Source organism: Oncorhynchus masou, chromosome 23, assembly GCF_036934945.1.
Source record: "Oncorhynchus masou masou isolate Uvic2021 chromosome 23, UVic_Omas_1.1, whole genome shotgun sequence".
Lineage (NCBI taxonomy): Eukaryota > Metazoa > Chordata > Actinopteri > Salmoniformes > Salmonidae > Oncorhynchus > Oncorhynchus masou.
In genome coordinates, this window is record NC_088234.1 from 61,403,869 (window position 1) to 61,423,033 (window position 19,165).

The window sequence follows — 19,165 nt, forward strand, 5'->3', positions numbered from 1 at the left end:
TGACATTATTATTCATTCTCAATGTCAAGAATACTCCTGACAGAATCTCTGTTCTCATTCTATTTCAAAGCAGCTCTTAAGGCACTACTGGAACAGATATTGTGATGCACAGAGACATGTTGTATTCACATGTATAGTCCTCTTGTATGGTATCTAGGTCTGCGGTGACAGGTATCATCTCATGTTATGGCATGGCAGTGTAGGATGAAGAAGACTAAATCAGTAATACAGAGATCATCAGCGGATTATCATAGCAAACCCACAGATATCAGGTTTGAAAATCAAATCCAAAAACAATCCACCCCCCTTCGTCAGCCACGGGTCTGTTGTGCGCATGCACACACACGACAGCGCCTCCCCCCCCAAAAAAGAGTCATGGTAATGATCCAGCCTGATCATCACCCTTTCATCAACTGGTCTTTCTCCATTTGTCAGCTACACACTCTGCTTCTGGCATTGATTGTGTATCTATCTCTCTGTCCCTCAAACCTCCCTTGTATTATTTTTCTCTCTCTGCCTCTCCTCTCTCTCTTTCTCTCTCTCTGTCTCTCCCTCTCCTCTCTCTTGCTCTCTTTCCCGCTGTTCCTCTCTCCTTCAGGCTGGTTTGATGCTTCGACCCACAGCTAATTCACACTAATGCATCAGCAGAATCAGAACAGAGCAGGCTGCCTGCCAACTTGGCCCTTAGAGAGAGAAGGAAAAAAGAAAGACAGATCTATTTGTCTGACTAGTGCCTTTGCCCTACAGTTGACTGCATAACCGTCTGTTGACTTCTTTAGAGGATTTAACCTCAGCTAAAGAAATAAGAAGAGAAAGGAAATAAATGCAAATAGAAAATACACAATCCAGGTTCATAGAAAACATTGTAAATAAATGTTGTTGTTATAGCAGCAGCCACAACACTTGTGCTGAAAGGCTTGGTGTTGTGTTGTGTGTTGTATAATAGCATAAGGTGGTTAGCCCAGTGTTAACAGGCTCCCATGGATTAAAGAATTGCCTGCACCACAATGATGATGTCTCCATAGCAACAGGCTCTATGAGCTGCGGGTCTTACTGTTACACTTTTCACATAGGCTTTGCGGTATGTTGTGTGAATATTTTGGGGGATTTTTGTTAATATGGTTTCCTTTCAAACAGCCAAAGTTTTACCACATTCTTGTTGGCATTCGTCTTTTATAATCCCAGTCCGTATTAGATAGAACGCCTGCCTGTGGGGAAAACAACCTGTGGTTACCTAGGTCACCCCATTACCTCACAGCAAAAACTTGACCCTTTTTAAACTCAATTGTCTTGTTGTCTGCTTCTACTAAACAAGTTAAATGTCTTACTTGTGATTAAATGTTTTCCACACACATAGTTGTGGCATACTTGGATACCGGGTCCCCACATTTCCCACGCCAAATAGCCTGAAGCCACAGGGCTCTTCATGCAGGCTCCATTTCCCTACTTGGGAGCATTGCGATCCATATGTTGGGATTTTTGACCTGGTTACATATACAGTACCAGTCAAAAGTTTGGACACGCCGACTCATTCAAGGGTTTTTCTTTAATTTTTACTATTTTCTACAATGTAGAATAGTGAAGATGTCAAAATAATGAAATAACATATTGAATCACGTAGTAACCAAAAAAAAGTGTTAAACAAATCAAAATACATTTTAGATTTTAGATTCTTCAAATTAGCCACCCTTGACCTTGATGACAGTTTGCACAATCTTGGCATTCTCAACCAGCAAGGTCAGTTGGAGGAAATAAAAGTACAGGCTTTGATATCAAGAAAAATTGGCAAAATGTTGACGGTATGCTAAAGTTTGTGGAAAAATGTCTTGGTTTGAAAGATGTATGTGATTTGTAGCTGTCTTTATCCGTCTCCCTCCGCATCTACTGTCTTTATCCGTCTCCACTGTCTTTATCCGTCTCCCTCCTCCACTCTAGAACGCCTGCCTGTGGGGATCCATCTCCCTCCGCCTCCGCAGTCTTTATCCGTCTCCCTCCGCCTCCGCTGTCTTTATCCGTCTCCCTCCGCCTCCGCTGTCTTTATCCGTCTCCCTCCGCAGTCTTTATCCGTCTCCCTCCGCTGTCTTTATCCGTCTCCCTCCGCCTCCGCTGTCTTTATCCGTCTCCCTCCGCCTCCGCTGTCTTTATCCGTCTCCCTCCGCCTCCGCTGTCTTTATCCGTCTCCCTCCGCCTCCGCTGTCTTTATCCGTCTCCCTCCGCCTCCGCTGTCTTGATCCGTCTCCCTCCGCCTCCACTCTCTTTATCCGTCTCCCTCCACCTCCACTCCCCTTATCCGTCTCCCTCCGCCTCCACTCCCTTTATCCGTCTCCCTCCGCCTCCACTCCCTTTATCCGTCTCCCTCCGCCTCCACTCCCTTTATCCGCCTCCACTCCCTTTATCCGTCTCCCTCCGCCTCCACTCCCTTTATCCGCCTCCACTCCCTTTATCCGTCTCCCTCCGCCTCCACTGTCTTTATCCGTCGCCCTCCGCCTCCACTGTCTTTATCAATCTCCCTCCGCTTCCGCTGTCTTTATCCGTCTCCCTCCGCCTCCCTCCGCCTCCCTCCGCCTCCGCTGTCTTTATCCGTCTCCCTCCGCCTCCGCTGTCTTTATCCGTCTCCCTCCGCCTCCGCTGTCTTGATCCGTCTCCCTCCGCCTCCGCTGTCTTGATCCGTCTCCCTCCGCCTCCGCTGTCTTGATCCGTCTCCCTCCGCCTCCGCTCCCTTGATCCGTCTCCCTCCGCCTCCGCTGTCTTGATCCGTCTCCCTCCGCCTCCGCTCCCTTTATCCGCCTCCACTCCCTTTATCCGTCTCCCTCCGCCTCCACTCCCTTTATCCGCCTCCACTCCCTTTATCCGTCTCCATCCGCCTCCACTGTCTTTATCCGTCTCCCTCCGCCTTCACTCCCTTTATCCGTCTCCCTCCGCCTCCACTCCCTTTATCCGTCGCCCTACGCCTCCACTGTCCTTGTCCGTCGCCCTACGCCTCCACTGTCTTTATCCGTCGCCCTCCGCCTCCACTGTCTTGATCCGTCGCCCTCCGCCTCCACTGTCTTGATCCGTCGCCCTCCGCCTCCATTGTCTTTATCCGTCGCCCTCCGCCTCCACTGTCTTTATCCGTCGCCCTCTGCCTCCACTCCCTTTATCCGTCTCCCTCCGCCTCCACTCCCTTTATCCGTCTCCCTCCGCCTCCACTCCCTTTATCCGTCTCCCTCCGCCTCCACTCCCTTTATCCGTCTCCCTCTGCCTCCACTCCCTTTATCTGTCTCCCTCCTCCTCCTCCACTCTAGAACGCCTGCCTGTGGGGATCCATCTCCCTCCGCCTCCGCAGTCTTCATCCGTCTCCCTCCGCCTCCGCTGTCTTTATCCGTCTCCCTCCGCCTCCGCTGTCTTTATCCGTCTCCCTCCGCCTCCGCTGTCTTTATCCGTCTCCCTTCGCTGTCTTTATCCGTCTCCCTCCGCTGTCTTTATCCGTCTCCCTCCACCTCCGCTGTCTTTATCCGTCTCCCTCCGCTGTCTTTATCCGTCTCCCTCCTCTGTCTTTATCCGTCTCCCTCCGCCTCCACTCCCTTTATCCGTCTCCCTCCGCCTCCACTCCCTTTATCCGTCTCCCTCCGCCTCCACTCCCTTTATCCGTCTCCCTCCGCCTCCACTCCCTTTATCCGTCTCCCTCCGCGTCCACTCCCTTTATCCGCCTCCACTGTCTTTATCCGTCGCCCTCCGCCTCCACTGTCTTTATCCGTCGCCCTCCGCCTCCACTCCCTTTATCCGTCGCCCTCCGCCTCCACTCCCTTTATCCGTCGCCCTCCGCCTCCACTCCCTTCATCCGTCGCCCTCCGCCTCCACTCCCTTTATCCGTCGCCCTCCGCCTCCACTCCCTTTACCCGTCGCCCTCCGCCTCCACTCCCTTTACCCGTCGCCCTCCGCCTCCACTCCCTTTACCCGTCGCCGTCCGCCTCCACTCCCTTTACCCGTCGCCCTCCGCCTCCACTCCCTTTACCCGTCGCCCTCCGCCTCCACTCCCTTTATCCGTCGCCCTCCGCCTCCACTCCCTTTACCCGTCGCCCTCCGCCTCCACTCCCTTTACCCGTCGTCGCCCTCCGCCTCCCTCCCTTTGTCCGTCGCCCTCCGCCTCCACTGTCCTTGTCCGTCGCCCTCCGCCTCCACTCCCTTTATCCGTCGCCCTCCGCCTCCACTCCCTTTACCCGTCGCCCTCCGCCTCCACTCCCTTTACCCGTCGCCCTCCGCCTCCACTCCCTTTGTCCGTCGCCCTCCGCCTCCACTGTCCTTGTCCGTCGCCCTCCGCCTCCACTGTCCTTATCCGTCGGCCTCCGCCTCCACTCCCTTTGTCCGTCGCCCTCCGCCTCCACTGTCTTTATCCGTCGCCCTCCGCCTCCACTCCCTTTATCCGCCTCCACTCCCTTTATCCGTCTCCCTCCGCCTCCACTCCCTTTATCCGTCTCCCTCCGCCTCCACTCCCTTTATCCGTCTCCCTCCGCCTCCACTCCCTTTATCCGTCTCCCTCCGCCTCCACTCCCTTTATCCGCCTCCACTCCCTTTATCCGTCTCCCTCCGCCTCCACTGTCTTTATCCGTCGCCCTCCGCCTCCACTGTCTTTATCCGTCGCCCTCCGCCTCCACTCCCTTTATCCGTCTCCCTCCGCCTCCACTCCCTTTATCCGTCTCCCTCCGCCTCCACTCCCTTTATCCGTCGCCCTCCGCCTCCACTCCCTTTATCCGTCGCCCTCCGCCTCCACTCCCTTTATCCGTCGCCCTCCGCCTCCACTCCCTTTATCCGTCGCCCTCCGCCTCCACTCCCTTTATCCGTCGCCCTCCGCCTCCACTGTCTTTATCCGTCGCCCTCCGCCTCCACTGTCTTTATCCGTCGCCCTCCGCCTCCACTGTCTTTATCCGTCGCCCTCCGCCTCCACTGTCTTTATCCGTCGCCCTCCGCCTCCACTGTCTTTATCCGTCGTCCTCCGCCTCCACTGTCTTTATCCGTCGCCCTCCGCCTCCACTGTCTTTATCCGTCGCCCTCCGCCTCCACTGTCTTTATCCGTCGCCCTCCGCCTCCACTGTCTTTATCCGTCGCCCTCCGCCTCCACTGTCTTTATCCGTCGCCCTCCGCCTCCACTGTCTTTATCCGTCGCCCTCCGCCTCCACTGTCTTTATCCGTCGCCCTCCGCCTCCACTGTCTTTATCCGTCTCCCTCCGCCTCTACTGTCTTTTTCCGTCTCCCTCCGCCTCTTATCTGTCTTTTATCTATGTCTCTCTTCTCTTCTCTCCCCAGTCTTCCACCCTTCACCCCCCTTCTCTCGATGCATCTTCTTCACATCATCTCTCACCACTTACTTCTCTCTCTCCTTCTCTATCCTTGTTATGTCATAAGAGTGTGCTGCTATTAACTCTCCTTATTAGGCACTGCATGCGGTAATCCAACCTAATCCAGATTATCACCAGGCTAATCCCTGGAGATTGGGACTGGAGAACGGTGAGCTCAACTCAGTCATCATCATCTCTCATCCTCTGTTTACAAACTCTCTGCTACTAATGTCATCAGAGCTATCGCATATTGCTTTTTCCAGGACATAGATAGGCTATACCTCAACTAGCCTGTACCTCTGCACACTGACTCGGTACCGGTGCCCCTTGTATATAGACTCGTTATTGTTAGTCTTATTGTGTTACTTTTTATTATTACTTTTTATTTTAGCCTACTTGGTAAATATTTTCTTCTTCTTGAGCTGCATTGTTGGTTAAGGGCTTGTAAGTAAGCATTTCACGGTAAAGTCTACACTTGTTGTATTCGGCGCATGTGGCAAATAAAGTTTGATTTGATTATATGGATTATACCAAGACAGTCATGAAGAGGGCACGACAAAGCATATTCGCCCTCAGGAAACTAAACATTTCTGAGATCCTCAAAAGGTTCTACAGCTGCAACATCGAGAGCATCCTGACCGGTTGCATCACTGCCTGGTACGGCAATTGCTCAGCCTCCGACCACAAGGCACTTCAGAGGGTAGTGGGTAAGGCCCAGTACATCACTGGGGCAAAGCTGCCTGCCATCCAGGACCTCTACACCAGGCAGTGTCAGAGGAAGGCCCTGAAAATTGTCAAAGACCCCAGCCATAGACTGTTCTCTCTACTACCGCATGGCAAGCGGTACCGGAGTGCCAAGTCTAGGACAAAAAGGCTTCTCAACAGTTTTTACCCACAAGCCATAAGACTCCTGGACTATTTGCATTGTGTGCCCCCCCAACCCCTCTTTTACGCTGCTGCTACGCTATGTTTATCTTTAACTAGTCACTTTAACTATACATTCATGTACATACTACCTCAATTGGCCCGACCAACCAGTGCTCCCGCACATCAGCTAACCGGGCTATCTGCATTGTGTCCCACCACCCATCACCCACCAACCCATCTTTTACGCTACTGCTACTCTCTGTTCATCATATACAGTGATGCAAAAAAAGTATTTAGTCAGCCACCAATTGTGCAAGTTCTCCCACTTAAAAAGATGAGAGAGGCCTGTAATTTTCATCATAGGTACACTTCAACTATGACAGACAAAATGAGAAAAGAAATCCAGAAAATCACATTGTAGGATTATTAATGAATTTATTTGCAAATTATGGTGGAAAATAACAGTAGCAAAGCTGACTAACCAGCCTTGCTACTGTTATTTTCAAATGTCTTTTTACTCTTGTTTTATTTATTCCTAACGCTAACCCTTTGATTTGAAGTGGGTGAGGCGGGTTGCAGGAGAGCATTGTTGAAACTGAGGTTAAAAATATATGAAATATATAGGAAATATATACGAAGGAGGGAAAAAGATATATACACGGACACGACAAGACAAAGATGTCTGAACTGCTATGCGATCTTGGAATGTGTCGGAGCGCCTTTAAACAGGTCAACATTCACAAGGCCGCAGGGCCAGAAGGATTAGCAGAATGTGTACTGCGAGCATGCACTAACCAACTGGCAAGGGTCTTCACTGACATTTTCAACCTCTTCCTGTCCAAGTCTAATACCAACATGTTTTAAGCAGACCATCATAGTCCCTGTGCGAAAGGCTGGTCATGGCTCACATCAACAACATTATCCAGAAAACCTAGACCCGCTTCTATTTACATACCGCCCTAACAGATCCACAGATGATGAAATCTCTATTGCACTCCACACTGCCCTTTTCCACCTGGACAAAAGGAACACCTATGTGAGAATGCTATTCATTGACTACAGCTCAGCGTTCAACACCATAGTACCCTCAAAGCTCATCACTAAGCTAAGGACCCTGTGACTAAACACCTCCCTCTGCAACTGGATCCTGGACTTCCTGACGGGCCGCCCCCAGGTGATAAGGATAGGCAACAACACGTCTGCCACGCTGATCCTCAACACTGGGGTCCCTCAGAGGAGCGCGAGAGAGAGAGAGATCAGTTCTATTAAAGTTGAGAGCTCCAACAATTCCTACAGCATTGTTTGATATTTCAATTATTGACAATATTATAAAATACAATGTCACAAAATGGACTCTAGCAAGAAAACACAATAGTAGAAAGTATAAACACTCCCTCCCCCTCATCCCCTCTCTCCCCCTCTCCCCCTCTCTCTCCAGACCTCTACAAGAAGTCATAATTACCCGCTAATTAAGCTTGGGGAGATATAGCAGTACTAATGGACTCAGCCATTCTATTCCCAACACTTTATTTGAGCTACAAATCAAGACACAATGGTCATGGACACAACTTCAAGCTTGTGTTCCAAATGGCACTATTTTTCATATACAGTTTAATATAAAGGTAGTGCACCATTATAGGGAATAGGGTTCCATTTGGAATGCAGCCTGGAGGTCATGACTCCATCGGCCTGTGGCTCAATTAAAGACAGAGAAGAGGAGAGCAGAGAAGAGAAGACAGGCTAGGCTACTCAATGTTGATTGGTGGTTGGTCGACAGCAGAGCTCAGAACCTCCTCAGGGAGAAAGATACAGTCAGACGGCTGCTGTTACAGCGAGCTAACATCTCTAACATCACTTTACGTTTTCACTGAGGTCACGTGTGTACAGCATCTGACCTTAGAATACAAATTGGATTGTAAACAAACATGTATCTTGCCTTGTCTAAAACACCAGTGTAGTGTGTGATACCTCAGTTGTGCACCTTTTGGTTACCTTTTTATGTGACCTGGGCTGAAGCACATCTGGGTGCACTCTCATTCTAATGGACATTGTCGTGTCTGATAAACCAAGTGATCGTCAACCCCTAATTCCTGGCCTGGCAAAGATCCCTGCGATGTTGCCGACTTGTCCCTCAGATGGATGGCTAGCTAGCTATATACTGATTTAGTCAGCTTTCAAGAACTCGGTTTTTGTTTCCTATGAGAATGTTTTATCGATCAACTAACCACTTGATGAAATTGAGGTAAATATAATGGATAACATGATCACTCAGGTTATTTCTCAAAAGTGATGGTGCTGAATCTTCCTAAGTAAAGTTGATTATTTTCCTGCTGTAGCAAACTGTCTCTAATTAAGATCCTACACCAGTACAATAGATGTATAATATACAGTATGTTAAAGAACTGAGGGGGGGCTTACTTTCATTAGAGCCTCCCTGATTCTCATCCCAGGTCCTCACATAGTCATCCTGCAGAGACAGAGAGATCCAGGTTAACCCACAGCAAAAGAAGCATCATGATTAACTGAGTGAGTGAGTCACTGGTTACGTCCAAAATAGCACCCTATTGCCTATATAGTGCACTACTTTTAACCACAGCCCTATGGACCCTGGTCAAAAGAAGTGCACTATAAAGGGAATAGGGTGGCATTTTGGCCACAGACACTGTGGGTCCAGATGAGTCTGCATGGGGATCTAACAAACAGCATGGCTTACTATAGTACTGCACCAGAAATATCTTGCAAAGAATTTGTGTTCCAAATGGCACCCTATTCCCTATAGAGTGCACTACTTACTCTATATGCTCTGGTCAAAAGTAGTGCACTATATAGGGACTGAAGCGCCGTTTGTGGAACATACGACCGGTCTTTCAATTGTATTTGTTACTTTTTATTCTTAATTAGAACATTAATCGTTCTCATTAAAATGGACAAGTTGAGAGAGAGAGAGAGAGAAGAGAAAGAAGAGCGAGATATATGAAAGTGAGAGGGAGAGGGAGAGAGATGTACAGTATATATAAGAAAGAGAGGTTAGGGTGGGTGGGTAGAGAGAGTGTAAATGGCAATAAAGAGAGAAACAGAGACAATGAACATGAGTTACAAGCATTCAAAAAAGACATCAAAGAAAAAGGGATGGGTAGAATATAGATGAAGAAATAAACTGACCTCTACTTCCTGGTAGAACGAGAGGCAGAGGAGAAGAAGAAGAGGGATAGTTAAAGGATGTAACATCAGATATACTGAGGTGTATTCATCAACATTTATCACCATGTTCAATATACAGCGTCTCTTGATTGATGGTCTCCACAGAGACACAATGAATAGCAAAGAGCTTTAGCTCGCAGTGAATTAACATATAATTGATTATGCAATAACAACAAAAAACACAATATAAGACTGTTTTATACTCATACATGGAATGCACAGCAGAAAAAAAGGAAAATGTCATATTTCCCCAGTACCAATAGAAGTAAAGGTCATATTTCCCCAGTACCAATAAAGATAAAGGTCATATTTCCCCAGTATCAAGAGGTAAAAGTCATATTTCCCCAGTACCAATAGAGGTAAAGGTCATATTTCCCCAGTACCAATAGAGGTAAAGGTCATATTTCCCCAGTACCAATAGAGGTAAAAGTCATATTTCCCCAGTATCAAGAGGTAAAAGTTATATTTCCCCAGTACCAATAGAGGTAAAGGTCATATTTCCCCAGTACCAATAGAGATAAAGGTCATATTTCCCCAGTATCAAGAGGTAAAAGCCATATTTCCCCAGTACCAATAGAGGTAAAGGTCATATTTCCCCAGTATCAAGAGGTAAAAGTCATATTTCCCCAGTACCAATAGAGATAAAGGTCATATTTCCCCAGTATCAAGAGGTAAAAGCCATATTTCCCCAGTACCAATAGAGGTAAAGGTCATATTTTCCCAGTACCAATAGAGGTAAAGGTCATATTTCCCCAGTACCAATAGAGGTAAAAGTCATATTTCCACAGTATCAATAGAGGTAAAGGTCATATTTCCCCAGTACCAATAGAGGTAAAGGTCATATTTCCCCAGTACCAATAGAGGTAAAGGTCATATTTCCCCAGTATCAATAGAGGTAAAGGTCATATTTCCCCAGTATCAATAGAGGTAAAGGTCATATTTCCCCAGTATCAATAGAGGTAAAGGTCATATTTCCCCAGTATCAATAGAGGTAAAGGTCATATTTTCCCAGTATCAATAGATAAGCATACATTTACATTGTGATATCGTCCCTGTATTCGTTTGGTTGTGATATTCTCTATAGCAAACCCCAAAGAAATTAAGTATACTGACATCGGCCTATCGCTTGGCCTCAAAACAGTAAATAGCCATTTAGAGAAATATATGGTCTGCCTCTTTAGCGGTGGTATACTCCGTAGGATATACATCACCATAAACACTTACTGTACTGCAAGAGGGGGTGCCAAGAAGCTCTCTGGAGGAAACAATAAAGCGTGACTCACTCATAAAGGCATCCTGGGGTCTCTGCTTGCTCTCCTTCCTCTCTCTACATCCAGGGTGGCTTGTTTTCATGGAGGTAAATATTTTATGCACATTCTCCCCATCAGTGTTGTGTTTCCACCAAACTGACTTGTTGCAGATAAAAATCAGGTTGTGATGACGTAGTGCACACTAAATGTACTTTTTGATGAAGTTTTCATGTACCGAAAAATCTACAGTTCAATGTGTTCCGCATTTTAAACTCTACAGATAGTTTTACCGATGTCATTTCAACCCAAATGTGATCACGATGAATCAACGTGGAAAACAGATTGGATTTGCAAAAAGTCATCAACCTAAGGGAATTTCGCCCCCCCACCCCCACCCACCCAACTAAATCCAATGACAGGGAAAAATGTTTGGTTGATTTCATGTTGAACTCACGTTAGTTGACAACTGAACTAAATGTAAATCAAAACTAGGAGTTGAACTTACAGTATTTCCCAATTGTTTACACACTAAAATTGGAACTTTAAACGCAAATCACCGAAACCTGAAACTCATGTACCAAATCCCTAAACCAAGTCTGCAAAATTGCAAGCACAATTCCTGCTTTGCACTCATTTTTCAATTCTATATCACACTTTCTGCAAAACACTACACACAGTTCTCTACATTACGCACAACATTCAAAATTAAAATCTCTCCAGTCCCTTTGGAAAGCAATGCCATTCGCATTGTCAAGCTCTATACACCAATTGGCAACACCCACTCCTCACAGGTGTAAATGTATATACACACACACACACACACACACACACACACAGTATATCATAAAAGTGAGTACACCACTCACATTTTTGTAAATATTTGAGTATATCTTTTCATGTGACAACACTGAAGAAATTACACTTTGCTACAATGTAAAGTAGTGAGTGTACAGCTTGTATAACAGTGTAAATTTGCTGCCCCCTCAAAATAACTCACACAGCCATTTCTAAACCGCTGGCAACAAAAGTGAGTTCACCCATAAGTGAAAATGTCCAAATTGGGCCCAAAGTGTCAATATTTTGTGTGGCCACCATCATTTTCTAGCACTGCCTTAACCCTCTTGTGCCACTGGAGTCCTCTTCCACTCCTCCATGACCACATCACAGAGCTGGTGGATGTTAGAGACCTTGCACTCCTCCACCTTCCGTTTGAGGATGCCCCACAGATGCTCAATAGGGTTTAGGTCTGGAGACATGCTTGCCCAGTCCATCACCTTTACCCTCAGCTTCCTGGGTTGGCAGGGTAGCCTAGTGGTTAGAGCGTTGGACTAGTAACCGAAAGGTTGCAAGTTCAAATCCCCCAGCTGACAAGGTACAAATCTGACGTTCTGCCCCTGAACAGGCAGTTAACCCACTGTTCCTAGGCCGTCATTAAAAATAAGAACTTGTTCTTAACTGACTTGCCTAGTAAAATAAAGGTAAAATTTAAAAATAATAATAATAATTTAGCAAGGCAATGGTCGCCTTGGAGGTGTGTTTGGGATCATTATCATGTTGGAATACTGCCCTGCGGCCCAGTCTCCGAACGAAGGTGTTCATGCTCTGCTTAAGTATGTCACAGTACATGTTGGCATTCATGGTTCCCTCAATGAACTGTAGATCCCCAGTGCCGGCAACACTCATGCAGCCTCAGACCATGACACTCCCACCACCATGCTTGACTGTAGGCAGGACACACTTGTCTTTGTACTTCTCACCTGGTTGCCGCCACACAAGAGCTAGAGGTGAAGGAGTGAGAGTAAGAGGAGGACAAGGAAGGACAGTTGTCTCAGATGAGATCAGGGCCACATTGGTTGACCATGTGCTCAACCAGGGATTGAGTATGAGGGAGGCTAGGCAGAGAGCTCAGCCCAACCTGCGCCGCTACACGGTTGTATCTATCATCCATACATTCAGAAATGAGAACCGGTAAGGTCTCTCTTTATGTATGTTTACTGCAGTCCGACATATCAGTAGGCCAATGTTACAGTAACGTCATTTCATATTGAAAGAAAATATTTATTTTAGCTTACTGTAACCAATCATATAATATTTGTGGATCTTCTGCAGAACTGAGAGTCGGCCAGGCCATGTTGGAGAACTCCGGCTGTTCACACCAGAACTGAGAGAAGGCCAGGCCATGGTGGAAGACACCGGCTGTTCACACCAGAACTGAGAGAAGGCCAGGCCATGTTGGAAGACACCGGCTGTTCACACCAGAACTGAGAGAAGGCCAGGCCATGGTGGAAGACACCGGCTGTTCACACCAGAACTGAGAGAAGGCCAGGCCATGTTGGAAGACTCCGGCTGTTCACACCAGAACTGAGAGAAGGCCAGGCCATGTTGGAAGACTCCGGCTGTTCACACCAGAACTGAGAGAAGGCCAGGCCATGTTGGAAGACTCCGGCTGTTCACACCAGAACTGAGAGAAGGCCAGGCCATGGTGGAAGACACCGGCTGTTCACACCAGAACTGAGAGAAGGCCAGGCCATGGTGGAAGACACCGGCTGTTCACACCAGAACTGAGAGTCGGCCAGGCCATGTTGGAAGACACCGGCTGTTCACACCAGAACTGAGAGATGGCCAGGCCATGTTGGAAGACTCCGGCTGTTCACACCAGAACTGAGAGAAGGCCAGGCCATGGTGGAAGACACCGGCTGTTCACACCAGAACTGAGAGAAGGCCAGGCCATGTTGGAAGACTCCGGCTGTTCACACCAGAACTGAGAGAAGGCCAGGCCATGTTGGAAGACTCCGGCTGTTCACACCAGAACTGAGAGAAGGCCAGGCCATGGTGGAAGACACCGGCTGTTCACACCAGAACTGAGAGAAGGCCAGGCCATGTTGGAAGACTCCGGCTGTTCACACCAGAACTGAGAGAAGGCCAGGCCATGGTGGAAGACACTGGCTGTTCACACCAGAACTGAGAGAAGGCCAGGCCATGGTGGAAGACACCGGCTGTTCACACCAGAACTGAGAGTCGGCCAGGCCATGTTGGAAGACACCGGCTGTTCACACCAGAACTGAGAGATGGCCAGGCCATGGTGGAAGACACCGGCTGTTCACACCAGAACTGAGAAGGCCAGGCCATGGTGGAAGACTCCGGCTGTTCACACCAGAACTGAGAGAAGGCCAGGCCATGTTGGAAGACTCCGGCTGTTCACACCAGAACTGAGAGAAGGCCAGGCCATGTTGGAAGACTCCGGCTGTTCACACCAGAACTGAGAAGGCCAGGCCATGTTGGAAGACTCCGGCTGTTCACACCAGAACTGAGAGAAGGCCAGGCCATGTTGGAAGACTCCGGCTGTTCACACCAGAACTGAGAGAAGGCCAGGCCATGTTGGAAGACTCCGTCTGTTCACACCAGAACTGAGAGAAGGCCAGGCCATGGTGGAAGACTCCGTCTGTTCACACCAGAACTGAGAGAAGGCCAGGCCATGTTGGAAGACTCCGGCTGTTCACACCAGAACTGAGAGAAGGCCAGGCCATGTTGGAAGACACCGGCTGTTCACACCAGAACTGAGAGAAGGCCAGGCCATGGTGGAAGACTCCGGCTGTTCACACCAGAACAGGAGACCGCTATTGTGAACATGGTGATGGCAAACAATACCATTAGACTAGGAGAAATACAGAACCACGTAATTGCAGACAACACAAAATTCAATGATGATGATCTACATTGGACCGTGTATTACAGCACAAGCGAATCCAGATGAAACATGTTTACAGGGTGCCATTTGAGAGAAACACAGAGGGTTAAAGAACAGCGCTATGAATATGTCCAAGTAAGTCCTATACTGTGAATTTACTATCATATCAGCACTGTATTAATCGGCTGCCTCTGACGTTCCAGTTATTGATGATGAAGCTCTTGCATTATTTAACAGTGTGCATCGAGAAGTAGAACTCATTTTCTAAACAGCACAGGGAAGCAAGGTGACTTTCAAGTTTAATTGCAGTTTGTGGAAACTAGGCAATGTCAAAAGGCTGAAAGAAGGTCATGATATCCCAAATCATTCTGTTATGCAAACGCCTGCCAATCCTCAAGGATGCATATACATTTACATGTTCGTCATTTAGCAGACGCTCTTGTCCAGTCTTACAGTTAGTGAGTGTATACATACTGTATGTACTTGTTCTTACTGCATGCATGTAGCTAACACAAAAGACCTCAAACCCAAATCCAATCGTATCACAAGTCTGTAAAAAAGTGGGATATAGTAACACTGTCAGTTTGAACTCCTTTAAAGAGATTATCTGGTACTTTTAGCCAGTAGTTCTGAAAGTAGCGCTCATGAGCCAAAAGTACTATACTATATGTGCCCCACATCATTGCTTTCTCTCTCGCTCTGCTGTGTGTGCATTTTGCTAGCAGTCAATGAAATGGCGAGGGGCTAAAGCTCATTGGCTAGAATTCATATTGTTTGGGGGCTGGCTAACATGGGGGAAAGGGGAGGGAAAATGGAGACACACAGATTACAGTAAACAGTTGCTTTCAAACATTGCTAATTGAGGTAAGACAGTAATTCTGCTCATAGATTATGCATGTATGAACTACACATTGACACATCCAGCTCAAAGCGGGAGGTTTAAAAGAATACTTACTAGTCGCCAAAGTTCAGTGGCATGTCTGCTTAAGTTGGGCTGTCTCAGTATCTGACATGGCAGACACCCCCCCCCCCTGCTGTGTATTCACCCTGACTGACAGTAGAATCCCTCATATCACTGGGACGAGACTCAGTCTGTATGTGTGGATGTGGTCATGTGCACATGCTTGTCTGTGAATGATGGGTATTTCTAAGTCAATGTCAGCTGTCACATGCTGTATCCTGTTCATTTGTCCCAAAGAAAGCACTGGGGATGGGGTGGATCACAAAAGCAAAACATAAGGTAGTGGGACATGCACCTCAGTTGACAATCTATGCATGCATGGCGATCCATACACAATATCATGTCTAGACGAGGAAGGAAGGAGCAAATATCCGTATCGTATCAGAGCAACACTAATCTCACAGGGAAAGGCCATATGAACTTCACTCCTGACATTACTCAGTGACTGACTTCAGTATCAGTATGCACATCTGTTCCCTGCAGGAATTGAACCCACAACCATGGGGTTGCCAGCATCACACTCTTACCACTTGAGTCTACAACCGCTCATCAATAAAAGGGTAAAAGTGGGGGATGTTTCTTTACAGAAGCTATTGCCCTCTGAGATGACAGAGAGAGGAAGATGAAGCGAATTCTGCTTTGCCTCTGCTTCCGAGTAAATTCAGTTCTGCCCTGCTGCATCACACTACCTGCTGGGCAGCTCTCATTTGGCCTGGCATCCAACTGCTGATTTTAGCCTGTGTAAAACTCTGCAGTCTGTACTGTCCTCATTTATAGAGTTCTCTCAGTCTCTGTATGATTCTCTATATGTTTGGCTCTCAGTTTCTCTCCTCAGTCTTCTCTCTCCTGCTGTTTCTATCTCACTTTCTTTTTCTTTCCACTGCCTCACATCTTCCCTCTTTTATCTCATCCCCTTTCACCTCTCTTCCATCCTCCTCTCTCCAGTCTTCTCTCATCCAACATGTTGTGTTATGGCAGCAGTGCGTTGCGTTATGACAGCAGTGTGTTGTGTTATGGCGCAGTGTGTGGTATGGCGCCGTGTTATGGCGCAGTGTTATGGCGCAGTGTGTTGTGTTATGGCGCAGTGTGTTGTGTTATGGCGCCGTGTGTTGTGTTATGGCGCCGTGTGTTGTATTATGGCAGCAGTGCGTTGTGTTATGGCAGCAGTGCGTTGCGTTATGGCAGCAGTGCATTGCGTTATGGCAGCAGTGCATTGCGTTATGGCAGCAGTGCGGTGCGTTATGGCAGCAGTGCGGTGCGTGATGGCAGCAGTGCGGTGCGTTATGGCAGCAGTGCGTTGCGTTATGGCAGCAGTGCGTTGCGTTATGGCAGCAGTGCATTGCGTTATGGCAGCAGTGCATTGCGTTATGGCAGCAGTGCATTGCGTTATGGCAGCAGTGCGGTGCGTTATGGCAGCAGTGCATTGCGTTATGGCAGCAGTGCGGTGCGTTATGGCAGCAGTGCGGTGCGTTATGGCAGCAGTGCGGTGCGTTATGACAGCAGTGTGTTGTGTTATGGTGCAGTGTGTTGTGTTATGGCGCCGTGTGTTATGGCAGCAGTGTGTTGTGTTATGGCAGCAGTGTGTTATGGCAGCAGTGTGTTGCGTTATGGCAGCAGTGTGTGGTGTTATGGCGCAGTGTGTTTTGTTATGGCAGCAGTGTGTTGCGTTATGGCAGCAGTGTGTTGTGTTATGGCAGCAGTGTGTTGCGTTATGGCAGCAGTGTTATGGCGCAGTGCGTTGTGTTATGACAGCAGGGTGTTTTGTTATGGCAGCAGTGTGTTGTGTTATGGCAGCAGTGTGTTGCGTTATGGCAGCAGTGTGTTGCGTTATGGCAGCAGTGTTATGGCGCAGTGCGTTGTGTTATGACAGCAGGGTGTTTTGTTATGGCAGCAGTGTGTTGTGTTATGGCAGCAGTGCGTTGTGTTATGGCAGCAGTGCGTTGCGTTATGGCAGCAGTGCGTTGCGTTATGGCAGCAGTGCGTTGCGTTATGGCAGCAGTGCGTTGCGTTATGGCAGCAGTGCATTGCGTTATGGCAGCAGTGCATTGCGTTATGGCAGCAGTGCGGTGCGTTATGGCAGCAGTGCGGTGCGTGATGGCTGCAGTGCGGTGCGTTATGGCAGCAGTGCGTTGCGTTATGGCAGCAGTGCGTTGCGTTATGGCAGCAGTGCATTGCGTTATGGCAGCAGTGCGTTGCGTTATGGCAGCAGTGCGTTGCGTTATGGCAGCAGTGCATTGCGTTATGGCAGCAGTGCATTGCGTTATGGCAGCAGTGCATTGCGTTATGGCAGCAGTGCGGTGCGTTATGGCAGCAGTGCATTGCGTTATGGCAGCAGTGCGGTGCGTTATGGCAGCAGTGCGGTGCGTTATGGCAGCAGTGCGGTGCGTTATGACAGCAGTGTGTTGTGTTATGGCGCAGTGTGTTGTGTTATGGCGCCGTGTGTTATGGCAGCAGTGTGTTGTGTTATGGCAGCAGTGTGTTAAGGCAGCAGTGTGTTGCGTTATGGCAGCAGTGTGTGGTGTTATGGCGCAGTGTGTTTTGTTATGGCAGCAGTGTGTTGCGTTATGGCAGCAGTGTGTTGTGTTATGGCAGCAGTGTGTTGCGTTATGGCAGCAGTGTTATGGCGCAGTGCGTTGTGTTATGACAGCAGGGTGTTTTGTTATGGCAGCAGTGTGTTGTGTTATGGCAGCAGTGCGTTGTGTTATGGCAGCAGTGCGTTGCGTTATGGCAGCAGTGTGTTGCGTTATGGCAGCAGTGTGTTGCGTTATGGCAGCAGTGTGTTGCGTTATGGCAGCAGTGTTATGGCGCAGTGCGTTGTATTATGACAGCAGGGTGTTTTGTTATGGCAGCAGTGTGTTGTGTTATGGCAGCAGTGTGTTGCGTTATGGCAGCAGTGTTATGGCGCAGTGCGTTGTGTTATGACAGCAGGGTGTTTTGTTATGGCAGCAGTGTGTTGTGTTATGGCAGCAGTGCGTTGTGTTATGGCAGCAGTGTGTTGCGTTATGGCAGCAGTGTGTTGCGTTATGGCAGCAGTGTGTTGCGTTATGGCAGCAGTGTGTTGCGTTATGGCAGCAGTGTTATGGCGCAGTGCGTTGTGTTATGACAGCAGGGTGTTTTGTTATGGCAGCAGTGTGTTGTGTTATGGCAGCAGTGCGTTGTGTTATGGCAGCAGTGTGTTGCGTTATGGCAGCAGTGTGTTGCGTTATGGCAGCAGTGTTATGGCGCAGTGCGTTGTGTTATGACAGCAGGGTGTTTTGTTATGGCAGCAGTGTGTTGTGTTATGGCAGCAGTGCGTTGTGTTATGGCAGCAGTGTGTTGCGTTATGGCAGCAGTGTGTTGCGTTATGGCAGCAGTGTGTTGCGTTATGGCAGCAGTGTTATGGCGCAGTGCGTTGTGTTATGACAGCAGGGTGTTTTGTTATGGCAGCAGTGTGTTGTGTTATGGCAGCAGTGTGTTGCGTTATGGCAGCAGTGTGTTGCGTTATGGCAGCAGTGTTATGGCGCAGTGCGTTGTGTTATGACAGCAGGGTGTTTTGTTATGGCAGCAGTGTATGGCAGCAGTGTTGTGTTATGGCAGCAGTGCGTTGTGTTATGGCAGCAGTGTGTTGCGTTATGGCAGCAGTGTGTTGCGTTATGGCAGCAGTGTGTTGTGTTATGGCAGCAGTGTGTTGCGTTATGGCAGCAGTGTTATGGCGCAGTGCGTTGTGTTATGACAGCAGGGTGTTTTGTTATGGCAGCAATGTGTTGTGTTATGGCAGCAGTGTGTTGCGTTATGGCAGCAGTGTGTTGCGTTATGGCAGCAGTGTTATGGCGCAGTGCGTTGTGTTATGACAGCAGGGTGTTTTGTTATGGCAGCAGTGTGTTGTGTTATGGCAGCAGTGCGT

General features: G+C 48.3%; 1 protein-coding gene across 2 annotated transcripts in view; it reads right to left on the minus strand.

Moving 5' to 3' along the window:
* The window catches only part of LOC135510051 (testican-2-like), a 99,500-nt gene that overhangs the window by 26,672 nt on the left and 53,663 nt on the right, over window positions 1–19,165 (minus strand). For both annotated transcript variants that reach the window (XM_064930848.1, XM_064930851.1), the window contains exon 3: window positions 8,601–8,649. In XM_064930848.1, the coding sequence (XP_064786920.1) occupies window positions 8,601–8,649 (49 nt within the window). The remainder of the gene's footprint in view (window positions 1–8,600; window positions 8,650–19,165) is intronic.